This window comes from Myotis brandtii, unplaced genomic scaffold (genome assembly GCF_000412655.1).
Source record: "Myotis brandtii unplaced genomic scaffold, ASM41265v1 scaffold1083, whole genome shotgun sequence".
Classification (NCBI taxonomy): Eukaryota; Metazoa; Chordata; class Mammalia; order Chiroptera; family Vespertilionidae; genus Myotis; species Myotis brandtii.
The window spans coordinates 200429-213370 of record NW_005353685.1 but is presented as its reverse complement, the minus strand read 5'-3'; the positions used below and the strand labels follow the sequence as shown (position 1 = coordinate 213370).

The window sequence follows — 12942 nt, the reverse complement described above, 5'->3', positions numbered from 1 at the left end:
TTGGTAGCTATGTTTCAAACTCTTTTGACTGTTTGGAGCATAAGGTTGCTAATGAAGTCAGAACCTTAAAGAAAACTTAAAAGGCACTTTAGGAATGAGGTTGAAAAGTAGAAAACTCAAATTACTTAGGACACAGGTCCCACCGTTAGTAATTAAAGGCTTTGTTTTTTTTAACTTCAGGGTTCTAATGCATATACAAGCACAAAAGAAGTTGATATACTATTTAAGTGAATATGTGTAACTGGAAAGAGAGGTGCTGGGTGCCTTCTTTTCTGCTTTCTTTGCTGTAGTTCACTCAGTCCCTGTGCACTATTGCTATCACATATTTGCTAGTCTTCAATCTCTCACTAAATAGAGTGGATTCTGAAGTAAAGTTACTCTATTGTTGAGATCTGGACACTTGGGTGTCTGAAATTAGATACTTTTGTTGGTTGGTTGGTTTTACAAGTGTTTTACATTTTAGAACCTTGTAGGAATCAGAAAGTTTCATATGGGAAATGTAAAAATTGTGTTTCTGGAGGGCAGTTGGACAATTTGTTTCAATAATTTAAATATGTATATGTAAGATAAGGCATATAGGTAAAGATGTATGTATAAGAATGCTCATTGTAACATTAGTTATAAACTGGATATTATTTCAATATACATCATTATGGTAGTCATTAAATAAGTATGTACATCCATACATGTGCTACATAAAAATGATTATGTATGTCAACATGTTTATATTGTATTGTTAAATTAAAATAAAGATTAAAAACAGATTATAATCCCACTATAAGTGTGTGTGTGTGTGTGTGTGTGTGTGTGTGTGTATCTGAATGGGTATGTTCCAAAATATGCTAACTGTGAAGCTCCATAACACAGCACTGCCCCACAAATAGCGGGATTCAGGGTGATTTTAACTTCTTTGTACAATTCTGTATTATCTGAAAGTTCTTCTTTTATTCTCTTTTATTCCCATTTTCCACTTAGAGCTGAAGGACCCCCCCCCCCCCCCCCCCACACACGACAACTGTTCTAAGGCACTTGATATCAATCTTTCAGTTTGTATGTATTCCTATAAAACATCTTTTTTGTTTCTGTACAGGTATTTTAAATTTACTTAGTATCACATCCTGTTTCTTACATGTTTCACTTGGTATTATGTTTTTTAGGTCTATGTTGCTATGAGTACTAGTCTATTGCATATAACTGATGAAGTTATTTTTATCATATAGGAATTATAAATAAACATATGCTATTTTCATAATCAGAAAAAATCTAATAAACATTTTTATTCGAAAAAAGAAAACAATATTTCTTCTATCAAAAGAGCATAAAAAGCCAAAATTATTTTACATAATTTTCTCAATGGAAATACTATCAAATGTAGAAATAATTATTACACCTCTACTTTAAAAAGTGGACACATGAAACTCTTTTCTATAGATACAGAAAATTCAAAGGGAAAAGAGAAATTTCTTTTTATGAAGACCCTAAAATGCTTGACTTATTTTAGGAGGCGAACATTTCAAAAGACAAAGTTATTTTGAAAGTGAAAAGTAGTGAAATGAACTTATTACAGTATGTTCTCACTATATATTAAAAATGAAATTAAAGTCAATTAAAACAAAAGAAATATGGCATTGTAATGCAAACAGAAATTGAGGAAAATCCCAAAAGGATAGAAAACGGTTGATGGACAGCACAGGAAAATGAAAAGACAATCAGAAGAAGTAATAAAGCCTATTGGGGAAACCTGAAATTTATATATTGAAAGTTAATAATTTTTAACATAAAATCTAATAATAACTGCTAATCCCCTTCCTTTCTTTAAACTTTAATTTAAGATAAAAATAGAATTTCAAGGGTAACTTTGTTCAGTCATATTTTTATAAGATAGAAGTAATGATTTGTATTTAACTTTCAAACTTTTCTTCAAAACAATATATTCCTAGATGAGAAGTATGAAAAAGACCACATATAACTATATATTATGGGCAAAAAAATGGGAAGATGAGAGGCATCTGACAGCAGATGTTACTGAAGTACCATGGCCCCAGAGAAGGTCAGGGGGAGCTGCGTTTCCTCTGTCTCTTACTCAGGCCAACTTCACTGATAGCAGCAGAGAAGCTCCATGACACAGGCTGCCCCACAAAGCCACGTTGCCTTTACTAAGAGTGTTTTGTTGAAAACAGCCTCCTTCTCTCTTTCTCTCCAAAATACTGTGTTAAAGTCATTGACCTAGGAAAAATAAACAAATAGTCTTCAGAAAATATAAAAGCTTATGCGTGAACAAACAAACAAACAGTGATCAGAGAGTTCATGGCCAAATGGAAAGATGTCTACTAAGGTTATAGGTTGAAAGGCCCAGCACAATGAGCAGATAATCTAGGGAGAAGGTCACAGCAGTCTTGCTTCTTTGGAAATTAGAGTGAAACTGGAGACTGAGTTATAGGATGTGTCCTGGTGAAGAACTCTCTGGAATTTGCCTTAAATTCTTCAAGAGAAAAACTCTCAAGATTAAAAAAAAGCATGAACGTTGATGATTAGATGTAGTTAGTTTTTCATCCTTTTCTAGGGAGGTTATGCAAAGGATTCTCAAATCACACAAAGTTCAACCTAGTTAGCTTACTCATGTATAAAATATATACACAACAAAAGAATTTATCTCATAGGGCTATCAGAGGATTAAACTAAATATGCCATCTATAGGGCTTGGGACAAGATTCAGCACATAGTAGTAGTCAGTGATGTTGGCTAGCCCTGGTAGCTGTTATGGTAAGACTTTTTTTGAAAAGGAGCTGTGTTTAGCATTTGAGCATCTACCTGGTCTGCTGATGAATCACCTTTATGTTGTTCTCTTTTCATTTGGGGGTATTGTTTTATGTTTGTCCTTTTTTTTTTTTTAATGTGGCCTTCACTGAGTTGATCTTTTGATAGTCTGCAACCTGAATAATTTATATTGCTAAAATTTTAATAAACTTGAAATGAGAAAAATACTGCAGTAAAATTCTTTTTTGCTTTAAAAAATTTATTAAAATTCTAAATGGTAAAATGTTTAAATTTTCAAACTGATCAATATGGAAAAAAAGAAAGAAAAGAATGATTTTATTGTTTGTGTAGTTTCTAAAGGATTAAAGCCACCTACTGTCATAAGGAAGTGCTTCAGACAAAGCTGAATGTTAATTCCTTTATAAATAAAAACATTTATAGCTACAATATGTAATGTGTGAGTGATGGTTTATGCACACTTATCTAAATCTCTCAGAATACTATGGGGTTTGGCTTTTGTTTTGTTTTATTTTGTTTTGATGAAGTATGTAGGGATTTTTAAGGCATATGTTAGTTTGGGGAATGGTTTCCAAATTGAAATGTGAAAAAAAGCAAGACAAAGACTGCTCTTTTGAATCATCTGCTTTTATTATGTTAATTAAAATAAAACTCTATAAATTGTCTAAGTGCCTCTCAAGCTACATAAAAAACAAACAAACACCCAGTTGATGCATGAGAATTATAAAGATAATTTACAGTTGGTGAAGAAAACAACCTCTACTGAAAGGCAATTAAACAAGAGCTATATCACCATGTTACATTTAACATAGAAAATATATGTGCAGAAAATCAAGCAATCATCATTACTCTTATACTTTGTCTTCTGGAATGGATGCTCTTAAAATCCTGATATTGCCTCCTTTTGTTTCCACTGTAAACAAAGCTTCTCACACTTGAATGTGCACATAATCACCTGGAATCTTATTAAAATGTAGGTTCTGACACAGAAGGTCCTGAGACCTAACCAGCTCCTGGGAGTTTTCCGTGCTACAGGTATTTGAATCAGACTTGATTAGCAAGGAGCCAGCAGTTGAAATGCCGAAGGGCAAGAAGTGTCAGGGTTTTCCTGTTTGTTTGTCCCACTAACTAACCAAAACCCACACTGAAATTCTTAGCTTACTTACTTAGCTTAATTCTAAGCTTAGCTTAGTTGACTCCTCTTTGCCCTGACTTCCTCTTCACTGGTGCATTCTCTGTCCCACAAAAGCGAAGGTTCTTACATACAGACACCAGTTATCTAGGATGCCATGGGTAAATGTTACCCATGTAATCTGTACACCTGAGGTCCTCAAAGAGTGGTTCCCTACTGTCTCTAATGGGGGTGTTTCTTAGCAATGGGGTCATGATAAAGAGACCCTTTACCTGACGCTAATATGGAGTAAATTTTGCCAAAACCTGAGTGAGTAATTCAGCAGTCATTTCTATTTGGCTTTAAATTACAATAGAATTTGCAGAGGATTTATTATCTAATTACATTTTATTTAAGGCAATATTAAAATAGATTTGTATGCTCTGACCATAAACCAACTAAAAATGTTAGTGAGGAGGGGACGGGGATGAGGGTATCCATCTGGAAGCAGGAGGAAGTATATGTAGGAGAGAGAAGTCTAGGATAAAATATTTCCCATGGATGATACATCTGTGGAACGTCAACAGTTCATTTATCAAGTCCTATGAAACTTAGTGCAACTCAAACATGACAAATAAATATTGTATTATTTCACCACTAATGGCTTATTTAAAGTGCTGTTAAGGACACTTTTAAAAAAATTACAAACAACTACCATTTATTGAACATCAGTCCCTAAACTAAGGGCTTCCTATGTAGTGGCTTATTAAATTCTCACTCCATACGTGTGACATAGATGACATTATGCCAACATTACAGGTGAGAAAAATACAGTCTACTAAGGATCTTATAAAAAAACAACAACAAAAAAACAACAACACACCAAACAACCAACTTTGTTATTGAGAGTATTTATAGATGTCCTCCTTTCCCCCCACCTTGTTCCCTTCTACCCGGTTCCTGCCCCACCCCAGGCCTTCAACATCCTATTGTCTGTGTCCATAGGTAATGCATATATGTTTCTAAGTTCTTTGGTTAATCTCTTCCCAGTCCCTCTCCCCTCTCTCCTCTGAGATTTGTCAGTCTGTTCCATGTTTCCATGCCACTGGCTCTATTTTATTCATCAGTTTATTTTTGTTTATTAGATTCCTTATTCATTTATTTTGATTTTTAGATACAATTGTTGATAGATATTCATTTATTGCCATTTTATTGTTCATACTTTTAATCTTTTTTTTTCTTCTACTATTTTCTCTTCATAAAGAATATCCTTCAACATTTAATGTAATACTGGTTTGGTGGTAATGAACTCTTCAAGCTTTTTCTTGTCTGTGAAGCTCTTTATCTGACCTTCAATTCTAAATGATAGCTTTGCTGGGTAGAGTAATCTTGGTTGTAGGTTCTTGCTATTCATCACTTTGAATATTTCTTGCACTCCCTTCTGGCCTGCAAAGTTTCTGTTGAGAAATCAGCTGACAGTTTTTTGAGCACTCCCTTGTAGGTAACTGCTTTTCTCTTGCTGCTTTTATGATTCTCTCTTTGTCTTTAATCTTTTGCATTTTAATTATGATGTGTCTTGTGTGGGCCTCTTTGGGTTCCTCTTGTTTGGGTCTCTCTGTGCTTCCTGGACTTGTAAGTCTATTTCTTTTTTCAGGTAGGGGAAGTTTTCTGTCATTATTTCTTCAAATAGGTTTTCAATATTTTTCTCTCTCTTCTCCTGGCACCCCCATAATGTGAATGTAGGTATGCTTGAAGTTGTCCCAGAGGCTCCTATACTATTTTCATATTTTTGGATTCTTTTTTCTTTTTTGCTCTTCTGATTAGGTGTTTTTTGCTTCCTCATATTCCAAATTGCTGATTTGATTCTCAGTATCCTCTACTGTTGAATTATTTTAAATTATTCTTTATTTCAGTTAGTATATGCATAATTTCTGACAGGTCCTTTTTCGTGTCTTTGATGTTCTAAGATTCTTGAAAATTCTCATTAAGCCTCTTGAAACTCTCATTCCTAGAGCATCCATATAACCATTGTTTTTGAACTCTGTATCTACTAGTTTGTTTGCTTCCATTTTATTTAGTTCTTTTACTGGAGATTTCTTCTGTTCTTTCATTTGTGACATGTTTCTTTGTCTCCGCATTTTGGCTGTTTTCCTGTGCTTGTTTCTATGTATTAGGTAGAGCTGCTATGTCTCCTGGATTTCGAAGAGTGGTCTTGTGTAGTTGGTGTCTTATAGGGCCCAATGGTTCAGCTTCTCCAGTCACCTGAGCTGGGTACTCTAGGTGCACCCCTGTGTGGGCTGTGTGCACAGTCTTATTGTAGTTGAGCCTTGATTGCTGTTGACGTCACTGGGAGAAATTGACCTCCAGGCCAATTGGCTGTGAGGACCAGCTGTGACTACAGTGGAAGAGCTGTAGTACAGGAGATACCCCTATGGAATAGGACTTGCTTCAGTGGGGATTTGGTGATTACTAAGTCTGCCTCACTTGTGGATGTGTAGAGTTGTAATCTGGTATGGTCTGAAGCTGTCCATTGGGTGCACTGGCTCTGGGGCATCCGGAGAGGTGCAAAGTCAGCCACTGCCTGGGGCTACCTGTCAGGAGCTACAGAGCTATCTGTGGATGGCTGTTACTTGTGTTAGCCTTGGAAGTGTTAGCCCAGGCAAGCCCAAGCTGTGAAGTAAGGCAGGCTGCTGCTAGTGCCAGGCCTTGTGCCTCTTATTAAATGGCATGGGACATACTGAAACCAACTGTTGCTTGAGAGATTTTAGGAGAGTCTGAAGCCTGAGCCAGGACGGGCCATTCATATGGAAAAGCTGCTGCAAACAGCTTGGGTAGGGCTGAAAATTGGATGGGGTGGGGTCTCAGGGAATCATCAGGGTGGATCGAACAGTGTGAGCCAGGTTGATGGAGACTCAGATATGGTGCCTGCTAATCAGCTCTGTGATGGGGAAGGTCTCAGCATAGGAACAATGAATTCTGTGAGCACACCTATCTGGGAGAAAGCTGCCCCTGAGTTATTGCCTGGGTGCCAGACAACGCAGTTCCTCCCCAAGCCTCTGCCCAGCGTTGGAGCACAGAGGGAGCCTGTCTGAGTAAATCTGTGCACTGGTCCTTTAAGAGGAACTGCGGGGACTCCAGCAGCCACCGTGTCACTCAGCCACAATCCCCACTGGTTTTTACAGCCTGAAGTTATGGGGACTTCTCTTTCCAGCACTGGAACCTTGGGCTGGTTGTCTGGGGCCCCTTGCTCCTCACAGGAGGGCTCTATAGCCAAGATATGCCTCCCAATTAAAACCATGCCACAAGTGGGTGTAAGAGCAACCTGTTCCATGCCTCTACCCCTCCTACCAGTCTCAACTTACTTTCTTATTTACTTTTCTAGCTGTATGACTTCCATTCAGCTAGATTTCAGGTGGTTCTGAATGATGGCTGTTCTGTATTTTAATTGTAATTTTGATGTGGTTGTGGGAAGCAGTGAGTACTGTGTTTGCCTATGCCACCATCTTGGTTTTTAAGGACGTTTTTAATTGAAAAAGGCTTTTGAAAAATTTTAACCCAAACAAGATTTTTGTTAAAAGCTCTCTTGTATGGTTTGTTTTATATGAATAAGTAAAGCCACTATATTTAAAACTTAACTTACAAAATAGGAAACTTGAGGCTTATTATTCACCTCACCAAGAGAATACTCCTTTAAGTCATCAGTATAGGAAGCAGGGTTCTGAGTTACATATATTTAACATACATATAACTTCCCAGGTAGACATGTGCACAAAGTAAGGTATGTCTATTATAACACTGTCAATATTTCATTTATTTTGATTACTTAGAAAGTAAACCTAATATCTTCCCAAGTGTTTCCAAAATCAGCCTGATCATAATGACCTGGAAGATTACAGAATTGCCAGTCTTCTCCACTTGAAATTTCTCAATCAGTAGCTCTGAGGTGAGATCTAGGAGTTTATATAGTTAATATTTTATCCATATGTTTCCTTATGATCAGGCAAGTTTGGGAAACATTAGTCTGCTGAGTAAAGCTCAGGTTTGTGGTTTTTTTTGTTTTTTTTTCATCTTAGCATCTAAAGTCCTCCACAGTCTGGCCTTAAGGTACATTTCAAACATCTCCTACAACATTTACCTGTGTTTAAAATGATCTATTTATTCACTATTGTTAAATAGATACTTTTCTCCCTTGGAGCTTTGCTCAAGCTGTTCCCTCTGCTTAGAATATCCTTCTCTCATATATTTGTCCATCAGATCTTTCTTATTCATCTTTCAAGGCTCAACTCAAGTTTGAACTTCTCTATAAGGGCTTTCCTAACCACAGGGTCAGGATTGTGTTCTCTCTCCTATGAACTCCCACAGCTCTTCAAACCTCTATTGCAGTGATTTCCAAAATGTGATCCCTGAATCAGCAGTATCAGTATCAGTATCAGCTGGGGACTTGTTAGAAAGCCAAATTTTGGGTCCCTCTCCAGACCTACTGAATCAGAAGCTCTAGGTATGGTGCTGAGCAGTCTGTTTTCAAACAAGCCCTGTACGATTCCAATGCACCCTGCAGCCTGAAAACCACTTCTCTAATGTACTCTGTATTTAATTATTGCTTTATGATATGCCTACTTTCTCTACCAGAATGTAAAGTAAGCTCAATGAGAGCAAATACAATGCTTTCATCATCTGCATCCTTTGCAGTACCAAGAACAATGTTTTCACTTACAGATCACAATAAGTCTTGTTGAATTAAATTGCTATTTCTTTAATGTCAAAATCTATGTATACAAGATGAGCAGATTGTAGTGCATCAAATTTTCATTTTAATGGTGTTTAATAACCTTTAAAGGTTATATCATGATTGATTCAGATGCAGAAACATACCAATTGTAAAGATAACTAAAAAGAACTAGTTGCCCTTATTTTTCAACATAGAAACAAGACCTCTTAGTTTTAAGTTTTTCTCTATGCTTAGGGCATATGATGCCTCATAAATGTTTACTAATAGTAACTATAACAATCTCACCTGGAAGTTTTTTTTTAAATCTCTTATCTCTATAAAGAAAAGTTTCTAATATTTCTAAAATTTCTTACCTGGGCTTCAACTTCACATCTATATATATAAAGAGTCAGGGGCCGTCACATCCGAAACAACCGAACAGATGACCACTCTCTCTCTCTCTCCCTCTCTCCCTCCCTCTTTACCTTCCACTAAAAATCAATGGAAAAAATATCACTGGGTGAGAATCAACAACAATAACAAAAACAGATCAGAGATCAGAAGCCTGGTTGGAGAAGTTGAGATAAGACACCTCCTTTCAAGTCTTGACTCACCTATTTACTAACTATCTGTAGTTTTGTTCCTCTTTAACCTGTCATCTCTCAAGGTGAAGTAAGCAGAAATATCAGGATAAGGTCAAGTGCCCATCAGTAGATGAATGGATAAAAAAAGCGGTGGGACATTTATTCTATGGAATACCATGCAACTGTAAAAAAGAGGGATCTCTTACCCTTTGGGACAGCATGAATGGACCTAGAAAATATTACACTAGGTGAAATAAGCCAAACTGAGAAAGAAAAATATCACATGATCTCACTTATGTGTGGAATCTAATGAACAAAATGAATTGACCAACAAAATAAGACCCGAAGCAGGGAGGCATGGAACAGACTGACATACCTCGATGTGGGGTTGAGAGGATGAGAAGAGATAAACCAAAGAACTTACATACTTACTAGAGGCCTGGTGCACAAAATTCGTGCACAGGATGTGTGGGGGGGGGATGTCCCTCAGCTCGGCCTGCACCCTCTCGCAATCCGGGACCGTGAGAGGGACGTCCGACTGCCGGTTTAGGCCTGATCCCTGATTGGGCCTAAATTGGCAGTCGGACATCCCCCGAGGGGTCCTGATTGGAAAGGTTGCTGGCTGGGCTGAGGGGACCTCCCCCCACCGTGCACGAATTTTGTGCACCAGGCTTCTAATTGTATCTATAAATAAATTAGATAATAACTATTGCGTAGTGTGCCTATATTCTTTCTATCTATCTATCTATCTATCTATCTATCTATCTATCTATCTATCTATAAAAGCCAAGCGACTGGAATGATGGAACAACCAGAACGACCGGTCACTATGACGTGCATTGCAGCAGCCAACTGGCTCAATCAGGGCTCCAATTGGCACCCCCAACCTCCCACGGCCCCTTCCTCTGGCTGGCCCTGCCACTGATTGCCCCTCCCATCAGGGGCAGGGCCGGCTGGCCAACCTCCCGTGGTGCCCCCCCAGATGACCTCCTGCACCCCCCTCCCTGCCGGCCCGGCCCCAATCGGCCCCCATCGGGACGGGCTGGCTGGACCCCATCCGTGCACGAATTCGTGCACCGGGCCTCTAGTCAATACATAAAATTGAGATATAATTCATTGAAAATAATGGGAAATACCTTTTGTTATAGTAAAAGCCAACATAAAGTTTTATGAGTTCACTAACTGAAAAACAAGCTAAAAGAAGACAATAATCTAATTTGACTAATGTTTCATTTATTGCTTGAAGTTAAATAATAGATTCAGATAGCTACTGGATTCTTAAAAATCTTTAGTAAGACAAAACAACATTGGTGAATAATTTAGAAGATTCACTAACTAGCATATTTTGCTTTAACAGAATACCTTTCTTCTTAAAAAAATATAAAACTAAAATTTTAAACTGGTTCTTGTCATAATTCAAAATATCTAATTAATAACATAATTATTTCTAAGTAAAATTTAATTATCAGTTTACTGAAACAAAGCCACTGTAAAAGTACTTTTCCTAAAGTTACAATATAATAGGAAAATAAATAAGTCCAAATATTTTGTTGTAAAAATTTCAACAAAACTGATCAAATCCAAGAGAAATAAATCTGAACAATTATTATCTACTTTTAAAAATAAAAAAGCATGCTTTCTAATTAGGTATCTTTGTAATTTGTCTTATTAATATAAAGAGCACTGTCTTATTTTTGTTTTTAGAAAAGACCATCAAATATTCCCAGTAAAGACTTCATTTCGTCAGCTTTATCATCAGGATGGTACCTACTGGGGGGGAAAAAAAGCAAATGTAAATATAACTATTATTGTAACACAATTTATTTTAAAATACACAATAAATAATGTAATAAATACAAAATGGATAAACTTGAAGATTGCTGAAAACTTAATATGTCAAGTGAACTTCAATATGCATAACCTTGTGGGAAGTCTTGTGGTGGAAAATTAAACTTCATAAACTGTCAGATAAGTTCTTTAGATGTATCTTTAAACATATTCGAAAATAATGTTATTTAATCAATACATCTATGAATTTGACTATTCAAGAGGTGGGGGAAATTGCTACAGAGTTACTCATAAAAATGAGCAGCAGTGGGTCATTTATTAGACTTAATGTAGCTTTTTTCCCCATTGAACATGTAGAATTATGAAAGAACTGGTTGGCTAAAATATAACTTGAACTTTTGAAATATTAGCTGATCTCATTTGGATTTCTTATTATTTATTTATTTATTTATGTTACTACAATATTATTGACTATATTTTCTATGCTGTACTTTACATCCCCATGAGGAGGTTAGCTCACGAGGGATCTAAAATTTCAATGTCTTTAAGTAAATAAAATAATCAAAGAAAAAGAATGCTGAATTTCTCTGTAAAAAATTGTTATTGGTATTTCTTGATATGTCTTTAAAGGGCTCTTACCTTAAATCAATTTTGTTTTTACATTCACTGTTTCTAACAAAGAAATCCACTTTCTTGACAAAACTTGAAGAATTTGATCTTTTTTCAGAGTGAGGAAAGTATAGCCTTTCAATCACTGGTGACAGACTTTGTTGTTTTCCTTTTTGTAAATGGACCTATATTTTGAGTTTTAAATAAAACAGCCATCATTGAAAGTTTGACTATTCAAATAGAATTTAAAAGAAAAACAATGTAACACTTTAAAAAAGTATTTGCCCCAAATAAAAATAAAATAAATAAAACAAAAACAAAAAGTGCTTCTTACAATATTTGTATTTTCATCTTGTTGAGGAAATGTTGTCACGGAGGATGCACCAAACTTGGATGTAGCAGAATTTAATAAATAAATATCTGGCTCCTCTTGTGATGAAACAAAACTAAAAATAAAAGTTAATTATTTGTAAAATATGTCAAATAAGATAAACAAACCATTCCAACTTAGAGATCGGTAATTCTTTGGAGAATATGATTAAAGTTTACCATATTTTTCACCATAAAGATTGATGCCCTGTTTCTTACACTCATGGAGACTTGGTGTATCTCCTTTCCTTTGGACAAAACAACAACTTATATGTTCCAAATTAGATAAGAATACTATTTTAAAGAGCGACAGAAATAATCACTCAACTATTTAAAAAATTGGGTCTCATGCTTAATTGTCTTTCATCTAGCAGTCTGTAAATCTTTTCTAGGTCTCCCTTATAACCTCCTTCCTTATTCTGGTCTCTGTGTAGACAGACATTTCTAGTTATCTTCCTATGTATAACTTTATAGTAGAATTCACCTTTAATCTTCTGTATTCATTCATTCATTAAAAAACACCTGTTATTTGCTTCCATATCTCAGATATTGTACTAGGATCTGAGAATAAAGTGGTAAGGAAATCCTCAGGGAGTTACAGTTTAGTAGAGGAAGAGACAATAAGTAAATACATATCATTCTACAAATCCCTAGGATGATTTTTTGTGTGATCAAACTGTTTATCCTGTGCGTAGCACCTTAAGTACCGCTCACGAGTTTTCTCCTGTTTCGCGTGCCATCTGTTAAGGACCGCTCACGAATGTTCTCATTTTTCATGCGCCATCTGTTATGGACCTTAGATGTCAACAAACTGTCTTGTCCACTGTGGGGCGCGGTTACAGTGTTTTGGCCAGGTTCAAGCCTCAGACTAATGAAAGGACAGGGTCCTCTCACTGCCACGTGCAAGTCCCAGCTGGAGGGCAGGGCCCTCCCAGCACAATCATAGCCAACAGCTGTGGTTGTAAGCTTGAACCTATGGTCCGAACACATAGCCCCAC

At 36.4% G+C, this 12942-nt stretch overlaps 1 protein-coding gene across 1 annotated transcript in view; it reads right to left on the bottom strand.

Moving 5' to 3' along the window:
* Window positions 1-10870: 10870 nt before the first annotated feature.
* The window catches only part of HFM1 (HFM1, ATP-dependent DNA helicase homolog), a 98307-nt gene continuing 96235 nt past the window's right edge, over window positions 10871-12942 (bottom strand). The window contains exons 37-39 of the mRNA XM_005857197.2: window positions 11910-12021; window positions 11606-11760; window positions 10871-10948 (exon numbers count right to left, since the gene is read on the bottom strand). Coding sequence (XP_005857259.1) covers window positions 10879-10948; window positions 11606-11760; window positions 11910-12021 — 337 coding nt within the window. The 3' untranslated portion in view covers window positions 10871-10878. The remainder of the gene's footprint in view (window positions 10949-11605; window positions 11761-11909; window positions 12022-12942) is intronic.